Below are 21332 nucleotides of genomic sequence, written 5' to 3'. Positions count from 1 at the left end.
AGTGTGCGTTCAAGAACAAGTTCTGGTGTGCAAAAAAAAAAAATCCTGTCACATTTGTCAAACAATATATTTGAACTCAAGCATTTTCCAAACATAATCAAAAAAATATATATTGGATTGTGTCTTACAATCGAGAGAGCACTTGTGAGAAGACCAGTTGCAGAAAATGTGTCCAAATTAAATAATAAAAAATAAAAATAATCAGCACGGTTCACAGAGCTAAGGAGGAAGAACAAAAACAATCCCTTCTGGTCCACGTTGGTGACATGCATAGAAATCGAAGGGGGGGAATAAAAGCTCAAGAACACAAAAAAGTGGTTACGTTTTTTTTTCCCGAGGTACTGTGCAGCAAAAGGAGCTCCCGTAGAGAAATGCGAGTAAGGCATTGCGGTGCCAAATACAGTGGTACCCTGCAAAAAAAAAAAAAAAAAAAGAAAAAAAAAATTACCACACAACCGTTAACTAGAAAAATGGTGGGGAACTCATAAGTCAAGGTACCACTGTAATAAAAAATAAAAAAAAGTGAGCAGAACAGTCGCACATTAGAAATCACAGTTTGGAGAAGGTCGCCTCTGCAGCATAAAAACAGCTAAACGATATGCGAACTCCAGAGTCCCTCCACAGGGCTTAAAGGGTGTCACTTGGCAGTGTCGGTTACCTCCCACCCAGAAAAAAATAATAATAATAAAGGAGGAAGACTTAAGCAAGTGAAAACCAGTTCAAAAGAGAAGAGAACTGGACTAAGGAGTCCCTGCTGGAAGCGGAGGATCCCAAAAAAAATGTCCTTATCTGCATTCTCTCTTGTGCCAGTTTTCCAAAATCTTCTTCGACTTTCTCCGTGACGAGCCGTCTCGTCTGTCCTGGTTTCACAGAGATGCGGAGAATTCGGTCCAAAAGAATCTTTATGGAAAGTGGTCTCATGTTTCAGTTCTGTGGAAGAAACAACCCCAAAATCCATCCTCTTAGTTTTACATTTCCTGTGAAGAGCCACACAGGACTTCCCACAGGTTGGGGTCCTGGTGGTCTCCAGAGAAGCCAAAACTCATCTTGGCACTCTTGCATGCTACTTTGTAAATAAAAACAGACGGGTCAATACAGAGCAGTACCAGTGCAACAGTCGCACATTAGAAATCACAATGAGTTTCTTGAGTATTACAAAAGAACCCTGACCCCCCCCAACCCAAAAAACTTCAGTTAGTGGTTTGGGATTGCGGATCAAATTGGGTGTTGCTTGCTAAATAAAATGGGTCCAGAGTGGAACGGTTGCACATTCGATATCACAGTCAGAGGGTTACTAAGATTTCTCAATTGTAGTGAAGGACAGCGCTCTTAAAAACTTACCACTTGTGGCACAATGCGGGCCCCTGCGCAAACTAATCCAACACAATCTTTGTTTTTGTGGGTATTGGGCGTGCTCGTACAGACCACTCGCTCAGACCGGTAGTTGTGCAACAGTTGCACATTAGAAATCACATTTTGGGGTTTGCTAATTGGAGTGCCACCCAGGACTTTGCCTCTGCCTTGGACATCAACCCAAAGGATTCAAAAGGATCCTGGAAGTAGGTATGGGGTCACGAGTAGCAGGTCCCAAAATCATTGTTTTGTGGTTTTAGACTTAAAACGTTTTTTGTCACGGTGTCGCTTGCTAAATAAAAACTTGGGCCACGCGTGGTCGTACTTTCCAAGTCAGTCCGACCAAACCGAGAGGTTTGCTAAGGTATTTCGAGCTCTGGGCCTCCAAGGTCGAAAAGGTTAAGAACCCCTGGCCTGGTCTTGCATTCTTTGCTCTAAGTGCTGCTTGCTAAATGAAAACAAAAATTCTCCATTAGAAATCCCAATTTGTGGGGTTGCCAATGTAACTCGAGCACAACAAAAGCATGTCAGCCACAAAACGGCCGTTTTACTTTCCCTGATAGGGGTCTAGCATCCGCAGATGGTAGCGTCACCGTGCCGCTTTAAATAAAAAAATAATAATAAAAAAATAAAAAGTGGTCGCACATTAGAAATCACAGTTTGTTGGGTTGCTAACATTTCTGTGGCATAATGATGCAGCATAAAAACAGCTAAGCGGACTTAAGTGGTTTTAAAAAAAGTCCAACAGTGTCTGTTCCACAACTGAATGAGAATCTCAGGGGACTACGGCAGCAAACAGGTCAGTCATGATGGCAGACGTACGAGTCACTGCTTGGATGGAAACGGGGCAGCGCCAAACGGGTCCAGTTCCACCGGTTGCTGCTGCTGAGGTCCACCAGGGACCACCACATCTGTGAAAGGTACCGCCCCAAAATCGTCCGTGGCGTTGCGATCCCCGTGGAGCACCGCTGCCCAGGACGTACCCAGGTCGCTCTTGCTTTCAGGGAGACCGCCCGGGTAGCTGCCTCCGCTCCGCCCCCCGTCCTGAGGGTGGAAGGGTTTGGCCCCGAAGGGGTCTAGGATCTCATCCTTTTGGAGTTGAGCGCTGTTGTCCTTCCCTTCAGCGATGGTCACATCCACGCTGATGTTCTCCTTCGAATCGCTGAGGAACTCGTTGCTACTCTGCGAGTCCCGCCGGCCCACTTTCTTGTGTCTGCGGACCCGCTCTGGGGTACGGAAAGCCGGTTTGACGGGTTTGCCGGTTTTCCTCCCGCCCGTTGGGGTGCCATGGTGCCGCTTCCCGCCGCCGCCCGTCCCGGCGGATTCCTGCCTGGTTTTCCTCTGGCGCGACGACAGCTTCTGGAGGCTGCGCTGTTTCAACCTCTGCTGCCGTGGGGAGTACTCAGCCGACGGCAGGAAAATGTCCTCGGCGCTCCTGGACGTGGTCGGGAACGGGGCGCCGCCAGGCTGGAAGGGGCCGAAGCCGAAGATGTCCACGCCCTCGGGGGAACCAGGCGGCGTTTGGCCGCTGGCGTTCCGGGAGAAATTCCGACTGAACGGCGCTTTGGTGAAGACGTCAAAGTCGTCCGCCGGTGGCTGCTCGAGGCTCACTTGCCGGAAAGGCGCTTTGGCAAAGATGTCTCCCATGGCGGACTCTCCGCCGAAGAAAGGTACGGCGCCAAAGACGTCCACCGAGGTGAGGGAGCCCGCAGGGTCCATCAGAACTGTTTCCGCTTGACGCCCCCCGCTGGTTGTACTTTCCTTCTTGGCGAGAGTCTTCACCTTGTCGTCCGAGTCGGAGCTTCGCTTGTCGTCGTCCTCGCCGTCTTCCTCCGACTCCATCAAGAGCGGTCGCTGGCCCAGATTCTCCGGCTCGGTGTCGTCGCCGTGTTCGCTGATCGGTCCTTCGTCCTCCTCCTCCGGCTCCTCAGGTTCTTCCTCCTCCTCCTCCTCCTCGCTGCTTTTAGGCGAAGGCGGGTCGGACTCAAAGTCGCTGTCCGAGTCGTCACCGCCAGGCTGGCCGTTGCCCCTCTTGATGGATTTGTGCTCCTTGGCGGCTGGAAGGGGCGACTGGTCGTCTAGGGAAGCAGAAACATCTGGTGTCATTGGATCGCCTGCCGCCACGTCGGATCCTGCCGGAGTGACACAAACAGAGGTGTCGTTTGCCATTAGGCGAGGTAGGCAATTGCTTGGGGCCCCCAGAGGGCCAACGGATTTGATACAAATCACATATCCTTCACATTAGCAGTGCAGCAATGACAATTGATCATCTGAAATTCCCTGAGTCAGGTGGTTTTTTTTTGTTTGTTTTTTTAAACGACCATGTATAGTAAGGCGTTTTTTAACGACCATGTATATAGTAAGGCTTTTTTTTTTTTTTTTTTTTTAAATGACCATGTATAGTAAGGCGTTTTTTTTTTGTTTTTTTAAAACGACCATGTATATAGTAAGGCTTTTTTTTTTAAACGACCATGTATACTAAGGTGCTTTTGTGTGTGTGTGTGTGTGTGTGTGTGTGTGTGTGTGTGTTTTTTAAAACGACCACATATAGTAAGGCGTTTTTTTTTTTTTTAACAACCATGTACAGTAAGGCGTTTTTTTTTTTTTTTCTTAAAGACCATGTATAGTAAGGCTTTTTTTGTTTTGTTTTTTTAAACGACCATGTATAGTAAGGCTTTTTTTTGGTTTTTAAACGACCATGTATAGTAAGGCTTTTTTTTTATTTTTATTTTTTATTTTTTTTTAAAGACCATGTATAGTAAGTTTTTTTTTTTTTTTTTTTTTAAACGACCACATATAATAAGGGTTTTTTTTGTGTGTGTGTGTGTTTTTTTTTTTTTAACAACCATGTACAGTAAGGCGGGTTTTTTTTTGTTTTTTGTTTTTTTTAACAACCATGTACAGTAAGGCATATTTTTATTTATGTATTTTTTTTAAAGACCATGTATAGTAAGTAGGGGTGTCACGATTCGCCAACTCCACGATTCGATTTAAATTTCGATTTTGGGGTCACGATTCGATTTTTTTTTCGATTTTTTTTTTTTTTTTTTTCCGCTCCCCCACTTTATAACACAGAGGCATATGCTTCTGTAGGCTAAGGCTAGTCTATGATCATTGGTTCTATTCATTGTACAGTAAATCTTATTTCAAAAGATCGGCTACATATAGGTGATGCAATTTCCATATTATTTTTGTGTAAATTTATGTAATATATGATAATTGACATTAGGCAGGAATGATCAAATTCAAAGAATTTATTTACAATATAAAGTTAACCGTCTTGTTCTTACTGAAGTGTAAAATAAAAAATAAAAAAACAAAAACAAAAAGTCACAGTGGGTGCCTGCCATCTATTGACTGTTTTTGGTTACAACAGTGTGCTGTGCGTTCCTCTTAAAATAATGTGCAATGTGCAACAACAACAAAAAATATATTGTATCCAAAGTCATGGAACAAATACAGCCTGAACAAACTATATCCCAACATTTACAGTTGCTGGGCATACTGTAGCGTGGTTCAAGTACACTAATTAAATGTTTGAATCCAGCGTTTTCCAAGGCTGCAGGTCTGCTGCTATAAATAGACCTATGGATCTGGCGTTTCGCGCGAGCTGAAGTGTGTGGAAGTTTCACTGTAAATGAGGATGAAATAGTTGGTTGGACCGTTGTTTTCCCACTTCTAGTTGAATTTGATAAATCTAAATCTTTGTGATGCCTGCGTAAATGTCCCGTCATGTTTGTCGTGTTTCCCGTTGTTACGGCTGGCGGCTCGGGCCCGCCGCCGGCTCCGCTCCCCTAGTATGTATGTGTGTGTTTGTGTCGGCTGGTGCCCGTATAATGGTACTTCAGTTTGAATGCGCCAGCGCGACACTCTGATTGGAGGACTGTGCCAGCGCGACACTCCGATTGGACGACTGTGCCAGCGCGACACTCCGATTGGACGACTGTGCCAGCGCGACGCTATTGTGTATCCGTGTATTATACCCCTATTGGTTATTGTTGTTTCTCCTCCGTTCTGTCAGTTCTGTCAAATGCGGTTATTATTTGTTCACCTTCCACTTTCGATAAAATCGATAAAATTTCAGACATAGTCAATAACTTCAATGAATATTTAGTTAATGTGGGTAGAAATTTGGCAAATGAAATTCCAGAGACAAGAAATAAACATGAAATAGATAAGTACGTTGTAAATAATTCATCCACTATGTTTTTAAATGGTGTTAATGATATTGAAGTATTAAATGTTGTAAAAACATTAAAAAATAAAAAGTCTACCGACTATTTTAATATTGATATGACACTGGTAAAAAGTATTATAGAATATGTTGTAAAACCTTTTACATATATTTGTAATTTGTCTTTCCAAACTGGTATATTTCCATCAAAAATGAAAATAGCAAAAGTAATTCCTATTTACAAAAGTGGTGATAGACATATATTTAGTAATTATAGACCAATATCATTGTTGCCACAGTTCTCAAAAATTCTAGAAAAATTATTTTTATATAGACTGGATAATTTTATTGAGAAACATAAGATTTTGAGTGAATATCAGTACGGTTTTAGAGAAAAACGGACCACCTCAATGGCAGTCATGGAACTTGTAGAGGAAATAGCTACCAACATAGACAATAAAAAATTTACTGTTGGGATATTTATGGATCTAAAGAAAGCATTTGACACCACAGACCATTCTATATTAATGAATAAATTAGTGAAATATGGTATAAGAGGCTTAGCATATAAATGGATAAAAAGTTATTTGGATGATAGATATCAGTATGTGCAGTTTAAAAATACAAATTCAAAACAATTGAAGATTACTCATGGAGTTCCTCAGGGGTCTGTGCTGGGCCCTAAATTATTTATATTGTATATGAATGATATCTGTTGTGTCTCGAAAATACTCAAGAGTGTCTTGTTTGCGGATGATACAACTTTCTACTGTTCTGGAGACAACTTGAAGCAGCTTCTGACTACTGTGGAGTATGAATTAAGTACAATAAAAAATTGGTTTGATATGAATAAATTATCATTAAATTTAAATAAAACCAAGTTCATAGTTTTCGGTACTAGACCAATCACTCATCAAGTTAAAATTAGGGTGAATTTAATTGAAATAGAAAGGGTGTATGAAAATAAATTCCTTGGAGTAGTTATTGATGATAAATTATGTTGGAAACCACACATAGAAAATGTTAAAAGGAAAATGTCAAAAATCATAGGGATACTCTATAAAACCAAGGAGGTCCTGAACATGAATTCACTATATACATTATATAATACATTATTATTACCATATTTGACCTATTGTGTGGAAATTTGGGGAAACACATATAAAACAAATACTGACACTGTTTTTAAATTGCAAAAAAGAGCCATAAGGATTATTAATAGATCAAAATATACAGAATCAACACATCCACTATTTATTAAATTAAATACAATGAAATTTTATGACTTGGTTGAGGTTGGGGGGGGGCATCGAATCGTGTGTCCTCTCTTCTATTTCGATGCTCGAAATCGTGACGTAATTTCGATCGATTTCGATAAAAAATCGAAATCGTGACACCCTTAATAGTAAGGCGTTTTTTTTTTTTTTTTTTTTTTAACAACCATGTACAGTAAGGCGTTTTTTTTGTTGTTTTTTTAAAGACCATGTATAGTAAGTCTTTCTTTTGTTTGTTTTTTTAAACGACCATGTATACTAAGGTGTTTTTGTGTGTGTGTGTTTTTTTTTCTTTTTTTTTAATAACCATGTACAGTTAGGCTTTTCTTTTTTTTTTTTTTTTTTTAAATGACCATGTATAGTAAGGCGGGGTTATTTTTTTTTAACAACCATGTATATAGTAAGGCGTTTTTTTTTTTTTTTTGTTTTTTTTTTTTAAACGACCATGTATACTAAGATGTTTTTGTGTGTGTATGTGTGTGTGTGTGTGTGTTTTTTTTTGTTTTTTGTTTTTTTTTAAACGACCACATATAGTAAGGCGCTTGTTTTTTTAACAACCATGTACAGTAAGGCGTTTTTTGGTTTTTTTCTTAAAGACCATGTATAGTAAGGCTTTTTTTTTTGTTGTATAGTAAGGCAGGGGTTTTTTAACGACCATGTATATAGTAAAGCTTTTTTTTTTTTTTTTTTTTTTTTAACGACCATGTATACGAAGGTGTTTTTGTGTGTGTGTGTGTTTTTTTTTTTTTTTTTTTTTTTAAATAACCATGTACAGTAAGGCGTGTTTTTTTTTTGTTTTTTGTTTTTAAAGACCATGTATAGTAAGGCTTTTTTTTTTTTTTTTTTAAATGACCATGTATAGTAAGTTTTTTTTTTTTTTTTTTTTTTAAACGACCACATATAGTAAGGCGTTTTTTTGTGTTTTCTTTTTTTTTAACAACCATGTACAGTAAGGCGTTTTTTTTTTTTTTTTTTTTTAAACGACCATCTATAGTAAGGCTTTGTTTTTTTTGTTTTTTTAAACGACATATATAGTAAGGTACGGAGCTTTTTTTTTTTTTTTTTTTTTTTTTTTTTAAACGACCATGTATAGTAAGGCTTTTTTTTTTTTTTTTAAACAACATGTATAGTAAGGCGTTTTTTTTGTTTTTTGTTTTTTTTTAACAACCATGTACAGTAAGGTGTTTTTTTTTTTTTTAAACGACCATGTATAGTAAGGCTTTTTTTTTTTTTTTTTTTTTAACAACCATGTACAGTAAGGCATTTTTTATTTTTTTATTTTTTTAACAACCATGTACAGTAAGGCGTATTTTTATTTTTATTTTTTTAAAGACCATGTATAGTAAGGCTTTTTTGTTGTTGTTTTTAAAACGACCATGTATAGTAAGGCTTTTTTTTGTTTTGTTTTTTTAACAACCATGTACAGTAAGGCGTTTTTTTTTAAACGACCATGTATACTAAGGTTTTTTGTTTGTTTTTTTAACAACCATGTACAGTAAGGCATTTTTTTTTTTTTTTTACAACAGGCTTTTTTTTTTTTTTTTTTTTAGTAAGGTGTTTTTTGTTTTGTTTTTTTAAACGACCATGTATAGTAAGGCTATTTTTTTATTTTTATATTTTTATTTTTATAAAACGACCATGTATAGTAAGGCTTTTTTTTTTTTTTTTTTTTTAACAACCATGTACAGTAAGGCTTTTTTTTTTTTTTTTTTTAAACAACCATGTACAGTAAGGCGTATTTTTATTTTTATTTTTTTAAAGACCATGTATAGTAAGGCTTTTTTGTTGTTGTTTTTAAAACGACCATGTATAGTAAGGCTTTTTTTTGTTTTGTTTTTTTAACAACCATGTACAGTAAGGCGTTTTTTTTTAAACGACCATGTATACTAAGGTTTTTTGTTTGTTTTTTTAACAACCATGTACAGTAAGGCATTTTTTTTTTTTTTTACAACAGGCTTTTTTTTTTTTTTTTTTTAGTAAGGTGTTTTTGTTTTGTTTTTTTAAACGACCATGTATAGTAAGGCTATTTTTTTTTTATTTTTTTTTTATTTTTATAAAACGACCATGTATAGTAAGGCTTTTTTTTTTTTTTTTTTTTTAACAACCATGTACAGTAAGGCTTTTTTTTTTTTTTTTTTTTAAACAACCATGTACAGTAAGGCGTATTTTTATTTTTATTTTTTTAAAGACCATGTATCGTAAGGCTTTTTTTTTTTTTTTAAAGACCATGTATAGTAAGGCTATTTTTTTTATTTTATTTTTATTTTTTTTATAAAACGACCATGTATAGTAAGGCTTTTTTTTTGTTTGTTTTTTTTAACAACCATGTACAGTAAGGCATTTTTTTTTTTTTTTTAACAACCATGTACAGTAAGGCGTATTTTTATTTTTATTTTTTTAAAGACCATGTATAGTAAGGCTTTTTTGTTGTTGTTTTTTTAACAACCATGTACAGTAAGGCGTTTTTTTGTTTTCTTTTTTTTTTTTAACAACCATGTACAGTAAGGCTTTTTTTTTTTTTTTTTTTTTTAAACGACCATCTATAGTAAGACTTTTTTTTTTTTTTTTTTTAAACGACATGTATAGTAAGGCGTTTTTTTTGTCTTTTTTTAACAACCATGTACAGTAAGGCGTTTTTTTTTAAACGACCATGTATACTCAGGTTTTTTGTTTGTTTTTTTAACAACCATGTACAGTAAGGCATTTTTTTTTTTTTTTTTTTTTTTTTTTTATAAAACGACCATGTATAGTAAGGCTTTTTTGTTGTTGTTTTTTTAACAACCATGTACAGTAAGGCATTTTATTTATTTTTTTTTTTAACAACCATGTACAGTAAGGCGTATTTTTATTTTTATTTTTTTAAAGACCATGTATAGTAAGGCTTTTTTTTTTTTTTTTTTTTAACAACCATGTACAGTAAGGCGTTTTTTTGTTTTTTTTTAAAGACCATGTATAGTAAGGCTTTTTTTTTTTTTTTTTTTTTTTAACAACCATGTACAGTAAGGCATTTTTTTTTTTTTTTTAACAACCATGTACAGTAAGGCGTATTTTTATTTTTATTTTTTTAAAGACCATGTATAGTAAGGCTTTTTTGTTGTTGTTTTTTTAACAACCATGTACAGTAAGGCGTTTTTTTGTATTTTTTTTAAAGACCATGTATAGTAAGTTTTTTTTTTTTTTTTTTTTTTTAAACGACCACATATAGTAAGGCGTTTTTTTGTTTTCTTTTTTTTTTTTAACAACCATGTACAGTAAGGCTTTTTTTTTTTTTTTTTTTTAAACGACCATCTATAGTAAGGCTTTGTTTTTTTTTTGTTTTTTTAAACGACATGTATAGTAAGGCGTTTTTTTTGTCTTTTTTTAACAACCATGTACAGTAAGGCTTTTTTTTTTTTTTTTTTTTAAACGACCATCTATAGTAAGGCTTTGTTTTTTTTTTTTTTTTTTAAACGACATGTATAGTAAGGCGTTTTTTTTGTCTTTTTTTAACAACCATGTACAGTAAGGCATTTTTTTTTTTTTTTTTTTTTTTTTTTTTATAAAACGACCATGTATAGTAAGGCTTTTTTTTGTTTGTTTTTTCAACAACCATGTACAGTAAGGCGTATTTTTATTTTTATTTTTTTAAAGACCATGTATAGTAAGGCTTTTTTGTTGTTTTTTTTTTTTAACGACCATGTATAGTAAGGCTATTTTTTTTTTTTTTTTTTTTAACAACCATGTACAGTAAGGCGTATTTTTATTTTTATTTTTTTAAAGACCATGTATAGTAAGGCTTTTTTGTTGTTGTTTTTTTTAAAGACCATGTATAGTAAGTTTTTTTTTTTTTTAAACAACCACATATAGTAAGGCGTTTTTTTGTTTTCTTTTTTTTTTTTAACAACCATGTACAGTAAGGCGTATTTTTATTTTTATTTTTTTAAAGACCATGTATAGTAAGGCTTTTTTGTTATTTTTTTAAAACGACCATGTATAGTAAGGCTTTTTTTTGTTTTGTTTTTTTAACAACCATGTACAGGAAGACTTTTTTTGTTTTTGTTTTTTTAAACGACCATGTAGAGTAAGGCTTTTTTTTTTTTTTTTTTTTTTTTTTAACGACCATGTATAGTCAGGTTTTTTATTTTTTATTTATTTATTTATTTATTTTTAAACGACCATGTATACTAAGGTGTTTGTGTGTGTGTTTTTTGTGGGGTTTTTTATCTATTTTTTTTTATACATATAGTAAGGCGTTTTTTTTTTGTGTTTTCTTTTGTTGTTTTTTTTTAAAACGACCATGTATAGTAAGGCTTTTTTTTTTTTTTTTTTAACAATCATGTACAGTAAGATGTTTTTTTTTTATTATTATTATTAAAGACCATGTATAGTAAGGCTTTTTTTTTTTAAACATGTATAGTAAGGCGTTTTTTTTGTTTTTTGTTTTTTTTTAACAACCATGTACAGTAAGGTGTTTTTGTTTTTTTTTAAACGACCATGTATAGTAAGGCTTTTTTTTGTTTGTTTTTTTAACAACCATGTACAGTAAGGCTTTTTTTTTTTTTTTTTTTTTAAAGACCATGTATAGTAAGGCTTTTTTTTTTTTTTTTAAACGACCATGTATTGTAAGGCTTTTTTTTTTTCTTTTTTTTTTTAACAATCATGTACAGTAAGATTTTTTTATTTTTTTTTTATTAAAGACCATGTATAGTAAGGCTTTTTTTTTTTTTAACAACCATGTACAGTAAGGCTTTTTTTTTTTTTTTTTTTTAAACGACCATCTATAGTAAGGCTTTGTTTTTTTTTTTTTTTTTTTAAACGACATGTATAGTAAGGCGTTTTTTTTGTCTTTTTTTAACAACCATGTACAGTAAGGCATTTTTTTTTTTTTTTTTTTTTTTTTATAAAACGACCATGTATAGTAAGGCTTTTTTTTTTTTTTTTTTTTCAACAACCATGTACAGTAAGGCGTATTTTTATTTTTATTTTTTTAAAGACCATGTATAGTAAGGCTTTTTTGTTGTTGTTTTTTTTAACGACCATGTATAGTAAGGCTATTTTTTTTTTTTTTTTTTTTTTAACAACCATGTACAGTAAGGCGTATTTTTATTTTTATTTTTTTAAAGACCATGTATAGTAAGGCTTTTTTGTTGTTTTTTTTTTTTAAAGACCATGTATAGTAAGTTTTTTTTTTTTTAAACAACCACATATAGTAAGGCGTTTTTTTGTTTTCTTTTTTTTTTTAACAACCATGTACAGTAAGGCGTATTTTTATTTTTATTTTTTTAAAGACCATGTATAGTAAGGCTTTTTTGTTGTTTTTTTTAAAACGACCATGTATAGTAAGGCTTTTTTTTTTTTTTTTTTTTAACAACCATGTACAGGAAGACTTTTTTTGTTTTTGTTTTTTTAAACGACCATGTAGAGTAAGGCTTTTTTTTTTTTTTTTTTTTTTAACGACCATGTATAGTCAGGTTTTTTATTTTTTATTTATTTATTTATTTATTTTTAAACGACCATGTATACTAAGGTGTTTGTGTGTGTGTTTTTTGTGGGTTTTTTTATCTATTTTTTTTTATACATATAGTAAGGCGTTTTTTTTTTGTGTTTTCTTTTGTTGTTTTTTTTTAAAACGACCATGTATAGTAAGGCTTTTTTTTTTTTTTTTTTTAACAATCATGTACAGTAAGATGTTTTTTTTTTATTATTATTATTAAAGACCATGTATAGTAAGGCTTTTTTTTTTTAAACATGTATAGTAAGGCGTTTTTTTTGTTTTTTGTTTTTTTTTAACAACCATGTACAGTAAGGTGTTTTTTTTTTTTTTAAACGACCATGTATAGTAAGGCTTTTTTTTGTTTGTTTTTTTAACAACCATGTACAGTAAGGCTTTTTTTTTTTTTTTTTTTTTTAAAGACCATGTATAGTAAGGCTTTTTTTTTTTTTTTTAACGACCATGTATTGTAAGGCTTTTTTTTTTTTTTTTAACGACCATGTATAGTAAGGCTTTTTTTTTTTTTTTTTACGACCATGTATAGTAAGGCTTTTTTTTTTTTTTAAACGACATGTATAGTAAGGCTTTTTTTTTTTTAACAATCATGTACAGTAAGATGGTTTTTTTTTGTTTTTTTTTTAAAGACCATGTGTAGTAAGGCTTTTTTTTTTAAACGACATGTATAGTAAGGCGTTTTTTTTTTTTTTTTTTTAACAATCATGTACAGTAAGATGTTTTTTTTTATTTTTATTAAAGACCATGTATAGTAAGGCTTTTTTTTTTTTAAACGACATGTATAGTAAGCCGTTTTTTTTTGTTTTTTTTAACAACCATGTACAGTAAGGTGTTGTTGTGTTTTTTTTTAAAGACCATGTATAGTAAGGCTTTTTTTTTTTTTTAAACGACATGTATAGTAAGGCGTTTTTTTGGTTTTTTTTAACAACCATGTACAGTAAGGTGTTTTTTTTTTTTTTTTTAAACGACCATGTATAGTAAGACTTTTTTTTATTTTTTTTTTTAACAACCATTTATAGTAAGGCTTTTTTTTTTTTTTTTAAACGACCAGATAGTAAGGCTTTTTTTTTTTTTTTTTTTTTTTTTTTAACAATCATGTACAGTAAGATTTTTTTTATTTTTTTTTTATTAAAGACCATGTATAGTAAGGCTTTTTTTTTTTTTTAAACGACCATGTATAGTAAGACTTTTTTTTTATTTTTTTATTTTTTTTTTATAAAACGACCATGTATAGTAAGGCTTTTTTTATTTTGTTTTTTTAACAACCATTTATAGTAAGGCTTTTTTTTTTTTTTTTAAACGACCATATAGTAAGGTTTTGTTTTGTTTTTTTTTTACAATCATGTACAGTAAGATTTTTTTTTATTTTTTTTTATTAAAGACCATGTATAGTAAGGCTTTTTTTTTTTTTTAAACGACATGTATAGTAAGGCTTTTTTTTTTAACAATCATGTACAGTAAGATGTTTTTTTTTTTTTTTTTTTTTTAAAGACCATGTATAGTAAGGCTTTTTTTTTTAAACGACATGTATAGTAAGGCGTTTTTTTTTTTTTTTTTTTTTTTTAACAATCATGTACAGTAAGGTGTTTATTTTTATTTTTATTAAAGACCATGTATAGTAAGGCTTTTTTTTTTTTTTTTTTTTTTTTTTAACAATCATGTACAGTAAGATGTTTTTTGTTTTTTTTTAAAGACCATGTATAGTAAGGCTTTTTTTTTTTTTAAAGACATGTATAGTAAGGCGTATTTTTTGTTTTTTTGTTTTTTTTAACAACCATGTACAGTTAGGTGTTTTTTTTTTTTTTTTAACGACCATGTATAGTAAGGCTTTTTTTTATATATATAAAACGACCATGTATAGTAAGGCTTTTTTTTTTTTTTTTTTTAACAATCATGTACAGTAAGATGTTTTTTTTTTTTTTTTTTTTTTTTTTTAAAGACCATGTATAGTAAGGCTTTTTTTTTTTTAAACGACATGTATAGTAAGGCGTTTTTTTTGTTTTTTGTTTTTTTTAACCATGTACAGTAAGGTGTTTTTTTTTTTTTTAAACGACCATGTATAGTAAGGCTTTTTTTTTTTTTTTTTTTTTTTTTTTTTTTTATAAAACGACCATGTATAGTAAGGCTTTTTTTTGTTTGTTTTTTTAACAACCATGTACAGTAAGGCTTTTTTTTTTTTTTTTAAACGACCATGTATAGTAAGGCTTTTTTTTTTTTTTTTTTTTAACAATCATGTACAGTAAGATTTTTTTTAATTTTTTTTATTAAAGACCATGTATAGTAAGGCTTTTTTTTTTTTTTTAAACGACATGTATAGTAAGGCGTTTTTTTTGTTTTTTGTTTTTTTTTAACAACCATGTACAGTAAGGTGTTTTTTTTTTTTTTAAACGACCATGTATAGTAAGGCTTTTTTTTTTTTAACAATCATGTACAGTAAGATGTTTTTTTTTTTTTATTATTATTAAAGACCATGTATAGTAAGGCTTTTTTTTTTTTTTTTAAACATGTATAGTAAGGCGTTTTTTTTGTTTTTTGTTTTTTTTTAACAACCATGTACAGTAAGGTGTTTTTTTTTTTTTTTAAACGACCATGTATAGTAAGGCTTTTTTTTTTTTTTTAAACATGTATAGTAAGGCGTTTTTTTTGTTTTTTGTTTTTTTTAACAATGTACAGTAAGGTGTTTTTTTTGTTTTTTTTAAACGACCATGTATAGTAAGGCTTTTTTTTTTTTTTTTTTTTTTTTTTTTTTTTTTATAAAACGACCATGTATAGTAAGGCTTTTTTTTGTTTGTTTTTTTAACAACCATGTACAGTAAGGCTTTTTTTTTTTTTTTTTTTTTTTAAGACCATGTATAGTAAGGCTTTTTTTTTTTTTTAAACGACCATGTATAGTAAGGCTTTTTTTTTTTAACAATCATGTACAGTAAGATGTTTTTTTTTTTTTTTTAAAGACCATGTATAGTAAGGCATTTTTTTTTTTTTAACGACATGTATAGTAAGGCGTATTTTTTGTTTTTTTGTTTTTTTTAACAACCATGTACAGTTAGGTGTTTTTTTTTTTTTTTTTAACGACCATGTATAGTAAGGCTTTTTTTTTTTTTTTATATAAAACGACCATGTATAGTAAGGCTTTTTTTTTTTTTTTTTTAACAATCATGTACAGTAAGATGTTTTTTTTTTTTTTTTTTTTTAAAGACCATGTATAGTAAGGCTTTTTTTTTTTTTAAACGACATGTATAGTAAGGCGTTTTTTTTGTTTTTTGTTTTTTTTTAACAACCATGTACAGTAAGGTGTTTTTTTTTTTTTTAAACGACCATGTATAGTAAGGCTTTTTTTTTTTTAACAATCATGTACAGTAAGATGTTTTTTTTTTTTTTTTTTTTTTTTTTTTTTAAAGACCATGTATAGTAAGGCTTTTTTTTTTTTAAACATGTATAGTAAGGCGTTTTTTTTGTTTTTTGTTTTTTTTTAACAACCATGTACAGTAAAGTGTTTTTTTTTTTTTTAAACGACATGTATAGTAAGGCGTTTTTTTTTTTTGTTTTTTTTTAACAATCATGTACAGTAAGATGTTTTTTTTAATTTTTATTAAAGACCATGTATAGTAAGGCTTTTTTTTTTTTTTAAACGACATGTATAGTAAGGCGTTTTTTTTGTTTTTTTTAACAACCATGTACAGTAAGGTGTTTTTTTTTTTTTTTTAAACGACCATGTATAGTAAGACTTTTGTTTGTTTTTTTTTGTTTTTTTTTTTTTATAAAACGACCATGTATAGTAAGGCTTTTTTTATTTTGTTTTTTTAACAACCATTTATAGTAAGGCTTTTTTTTTTTTTTTACCAATCATGTACAGTAAGATTTTTTTCTTTTTTTTTTATTAAAGACCATGTATAGTAAGGCTTTTTTTTTTTTTTAAACGACATGTATAGTAAGGCTTTTTTTTTTTTACAATCATGTACAGTAAGATGTTTTTTTTTTTTTTTTTTTTAAAGACCATGTATAGTAAGGCTTTTTTTTTTTAAACGACATGTATAGTAAGGCGTTTTTTTTTTTTTTTTTTTTTAACAATCATGTACAGTAAGATGTTTTTTTGTTTTTTTTTTAAAGACCATGTATAGTAAGGCTTTTTTTTTTTTTTAACGACATGTATAGTAAGGCGTATTTTTTGTTTTTTTGTTTTTTTGAACAACCATGTACAGTTAGGTGTTCTTTTTTTTTTTTTTTAACGACCATGTATAGTAAGGCTTTTTTTTTTTTTTTTTTTAACAATCATGTACAGTAAGATGTTTTTTTTTTTTTTTTTTTTTAAAGACCATGTATAGTAAGGCTTTTTTTTTTTTAAACGACATGTATAGTAAGGCGTTTTTTTTGTTTTTTGGTTTTTTTTAACAACCATGTACAGTAAGGTGTTTTTCTTTTTTTTTAAACGACCATGTATAGTAAGGCTTTTTTTTTTAACAATCATGTACAGTAAGATGTTTTTTTTTTTTTTTTTTTTTTTAAAGACCATGTATAGTAAGGCTTTTTTTTTTTTTTAAACGACATATATAGTAAGGCGTATTTATTTATTTATTTTTTTTTTTAACAACCATGTACAGTTAGGTGTTTTGTTTTGTTTTTTAAACGACCATGTATAGTAAGGCTTTTTTTTTTTTTTTTTTTTATAAAACGACCATGTATAGTAAGGCTTTTTTTTTTTTTTTTTAACAATCATGTACAGTAAGATGTTTTTTTTTTTTTATTATTATTAAAGACCATGTATAGTAAGGCTTTTTTTTTTTTTTAAACATGTATAGTAAGGCGTTTTTTTTGTTTTTTGTTTTTTTTTAACAACCATGTACAGTAAGGTGTTTTTTTTTTTTTTAAACGACCATGTATAGTAAGGCTTTTTTTTTTTTTAACAATCATGTACAGTAAGATGTTTTTTTTTTATTATTATTAAAGACCATGTATAGTAAGGCTTTTTTTTTTTTAAACATGTATAGTAAGGCGTTTTTTTTGTTTTTTGTTTTTTTTAACAATGTACAGTAAGGTGTTTTTTTTGTTTTTTTTTAAACGACCATGTATAGTAAGGCTTTTTTTTTTTTATTTTTTTTTATTTTATTTTTTTTTTATAAAACGACCATGTATAGTAAGGCTTTTTTTTGTTTGTTTTTTTAACAACCATGTACAGTAAGGCTTTTTTTTTTTTTTTTTTTTTTTAAGACCATGTATAGTAAGGCTTTTTTTTTTTTTTTTAAACGACCATGTATAGTAAGGCTTTTTTTTTTTAACAATCATGTACAGTAAGATGTTTTTTTTTTAAAGACCATGTATAGTAAGGCTTTTTTTTTTTAACAATCATGTACAGTAAGATTTTTTTTTTTTTATTAAAGACCATGTATAGTAAGGCTTTTTTTTGTTTTTTAACAATCATGTACAGTAAGATTTTTTTTTTATTTTTTTTATTAAAAACCATGTATAGTAAGGCTTTTTTTTTTTTTTTAAACGACATGTATAGTAAGGCGTTTTTTTTAATTTTTATTAAAGACCATGTATAGTAAGGCTTTTTTTTTTTTTTAAACGACATGTATAGTAAGGCGTTTTTTTTGTTTTTTTTAACAACCATGTACAGTAAGGTGTTTTTTTTTTTTTTTTTTAAACGACCATGTATAGTAAGACTTTTTTATTTTTTATTTATTTTTTTATAAAACGACCATGTATAGTAAGGCTTTTTTTATTTTGTTTTTTTAACAACCATTTATAGTAAGGCTTTTTTTTTTTTTTTAACAATCATGTACAGTAAGATTTTTTTCTTTTTTTTTTATTAAAGACCATGTATAGTAAGGCTTTTTTTTTTTTTAAACGACATGTATAGTAAGGCGTTTTTTTTGTTTTTTGTTTTTTTTTAACAACCATGTACAGTAAGGTTTTTTTTTTTTTTTTTAAACGACCATGTATAGTAAGGCTTTTTTTTTTTTAACAATCATGTACAGTAAGATGTTTTTTTTTTTTTTTTGTTTTTTTTAAAGACCATGTATAGTAAGGCTTTTTTTTTTTAAACGACATGTATAGTAAGGCGTTTTTTTTGTTTTTTGTTTTTTTTTAACAACCATGTACAGTAAGGTGTTTTTTTTTTTTTTTAAACGACCATGTATAGTAAGGCTTTTTTTTTTTTAACAATCATGTACAGTAAGATGTTTTTTTTTTTTTTTTGTTTTTTTTAAAGACCATGTATAGTAAGGCTTTTTTTTTTTAAACGACATGTATAGTAAGGCGTTTTTTTTGTTTTTTGTTTTTTTTTAACAACCATGTACAGTAAGGTGTTTTTTTTTTTTTTAAACGACCATGTATAGTAAGGCTTTTTTTTTTTAACAATCATGTACAGTAAGATGTTTTTTTTTTTTTTTTTTTTTTAAAGACCATGTATAGTAAGGCTTTTTTTTTTTTAACGACATATATAGTAAGGCGTATTTTTTGTTTTTTGTTTTTTTTTTAACAACCATGTACAGTTAGGTGTTTTGTTTTGTTTTTTAAACGACCATGTATAGTAAGGCTTTTTTTTAATTTTTTTTATAAAACGACCATGTATAGTAAGGCTTTTTTTTTTTTTTTTAACAATCATGTACAGTAAGATGTTTTTTTTTTTATTATTATTAAAGACCATGTATAGTAAGGCTTTTTTTTTTTTTTAAACATGTATAGTAAGGCGTTTTTTTTGTTTTTTGTTTTTTTTTAACAACCATGTACAGTAAGGTGTTTTTTTTTTTTTAAACGATCATGTATAGTAAGGCTTTTTTTTTTTTTTAACAATCATGTACAGTAAGATGTTTTTTTTTTCTTATTATTAAAGACCATGTATAGTAAGGCTTTTTTTTTTTTTAAACATGTATAGTAAGGCGTTTTTTTTTGTTTTTTGTTTTTTTTTAACAATGTACAGTAAGGTGTTTTTTTTTTTTTTTTAAACGACCATGTATAGTAAGGCTTTTTATTTATTTATTTTTTTTAAATTTTTTTTATAAAACGACCATGTATAGTAAGGCTTTTTTTTGTTTGTTTTTTTAACAACCATGTACAGTAAGGCTTTTTTTTTTTTTTTTATTAAAGACCATGTATAGTAAGGCTTTTTTTTTTTTAAACGACATGTATAGTAAGGCGTTTTTTTTGTTTTTTGTTTTTTTTTAACAACCATGTACAGTAAGGTGTTTTTTTTTTTTTTTAAACGACCATGTATAGTAAGGCTTTTTTTTTTTTAACAATCATGTACAGTAAGATGTTTTTTTTTTTTTTTTTTTTTTTTAAAGACCATGTATAGTAAGGCTTTTTTTTTTTAAACGACATGTATAGTAAGGCGTTTTTTTTGTTTTTTGTTTTTTTTTAACAACCATGTACAGTAAGGTGTTTTTTTTTTTTTTTTAAACGACCATGTATAGTAAGGCTTTTTTTTTTAACAATCATGTACAGTAAGATTTTTTTTTTTTTTTTTTTTTTTTAAAGACCATGTATAGTAAGGCTTTTTTTTTTTTTAACGACATATATAGTAAGGCGTATTTATTTATTTTTTTTTAACAACCATGTACAGTTAGGTGTTTTGTTTTGTTTTTTAAACGACCATGTATAGTAAGGCTTTTTTTTTTTTTTTTTTATAAAACGACCATGTATAGTAAGGCTTTTTTTTTTTTTTTTAACAATCATGTACAGTAAGATGTTTTTTTTTTTTATTATTATTAAAGACCATGTATAGTAAGGCTTTTTTTTTTTTTTTAAACATGTATAGTAAGGCGTTTTTTTTTGTTTTTTGTTTTTTTTTAACAACCATGTACAGTAAGGTGTTTTTTTTTTTTTTAAACGATCATGTATAGTAAGGCTTTTTTTTTTTTTAACAATCATGTACAGTAAGATGTTTTTTTTTAATTATTATTAAAGACCATGTATAGTAAGGCTTTTTTTTTTTTTAAACATGTATAGTAAGGCGTTTTTTTTTGTTTTTTGTTTTTTTTTAACAATGTACAGTAAGGTGTTTTTTTTTTTTTTTTTAAACGACCATGTATAGTAAGGCTTTTTATTTATTTATTTTTTTTTAATTTTTTTTATAAAACGACCATGTATAGTAAGGCTTTTTTTTGTTTGTTTTTTTAACAACCATGTACAGTAAGGCTTTTTTTTTTTTTTTTTTTTAAAGACCATGTATAGTAAGGCTTTTTTTTTTTTTTTAAACGACCATGTATAGTAAGGCTTTTTTTTTTTTTTTTTTTAACAATCATGTACAGTAAGATGTTTTTTTTTTTTTATTATTATTAAAGACCATGTATAGTAAGGCTTTTTTTTTTTTTTTAAACATGTATAGTAAGGCGTTTTTTTTTTTTTTTTTTTTTTTAACAACCATGTACAGTAAGATGTTTTTTTTTGTTTTTTTTTTAAAGACCATGTATAGTAAGGCTTTTTTTTTTTTTAAACGACATATATAGTAAGGCGTATTTTTTGTTTTTTGTTTTTTTTTTAACAACCATGTACAGTTAGGTGTTTTGTTTTGTTTTTTAAACGACCATGTATAGTAAGGCTTTTTTTTAATTTTTTTTATAAAACGACCATGTATAGTAAGGCTTTTTTTTTTTTTTTTTTTAACAATCATGTACAGTAAGATGTTTTTTTTTAAAATTATTATTAAAGACCATGTATAGTAAGGCTTTTTTTTTTTTTTTTAAACATGTATAGTAAGGCGTTTTTTTTGTTTTTTGTTTTTTTTAACAATGTACAGTAAGGTGTTTTTTTTTTTTTTTTTAAACGACCATGTATAGTAAGGCTTTATTTTTTTTTTTTTTTTTTTTTTTTTTTTTTTTATAAAACGACCATGTATAGTAAGGCTTTTTTTTTTTTTTAAACGACCATGTATAGTAAGGCTTTTTTTTTTTTTTTTTTAACAATCATGTACAGTAAGATTTTTTTTTTTTTTTTTTTATTAAAGACCATGTATAGTAAGGCTTTTTTTTTTTTTTTTTTAAACGACATGTATAGTAAGGCGTTTTTTTTGTTTTTTTTTAACAACCATGTACAGTAAGGTGTTTTT

The 21332-nt window shown here is 28.6% G+C and overlaps 1 protein-coding gene across 2 annotated transcripts in view; it reads right to left on the bottom strand.

Moving 5' to 3' along the window:
- Window positions 1–48: 48 nt before the first annotated feature.
- Window positions 49–21332, bottom strand: part of bmp2k (BMP2 inducible kinase) — a 59818-nt gene continuing 38534 nt past the window's right edge. The window contains exon 16 of one of the 2 annotated variants that reach the window (XM_077522573.1): window positions 49–3485. In XM_077522573.1, the coding sequence (XP_077378699.1) occupies window positions 2179–3485 (1307 nt within the window). In that variant the 3' untranslated portion in view covers window positions 49–2178. The remainder of the gene's footprint in view (window positions 3486–21332) is intronic. The other variant, XM_077522574.1, reaches the window with a different exon arrangement.

The sequence above is a fragment of the Festucalex cinctus genome, chromosome 5, assembly GCF_051991245.1.
Source record: "Festucalex cinctus isolate MCC-2025b chromosome 5, RoL_Fcin_1.0, whole genome shotgun sequence".
NCBI classification, from domain to species: domain Eukaryota; kingdom Metazoa; phylum Chordata; class Actinopteri; order Syngnathiformes; family Syngnathidae; genus Festucalex; species Festucalex cinctus.
This window is presented reverse-complemented; position numbering and strand designations above follow the sequence as displayed.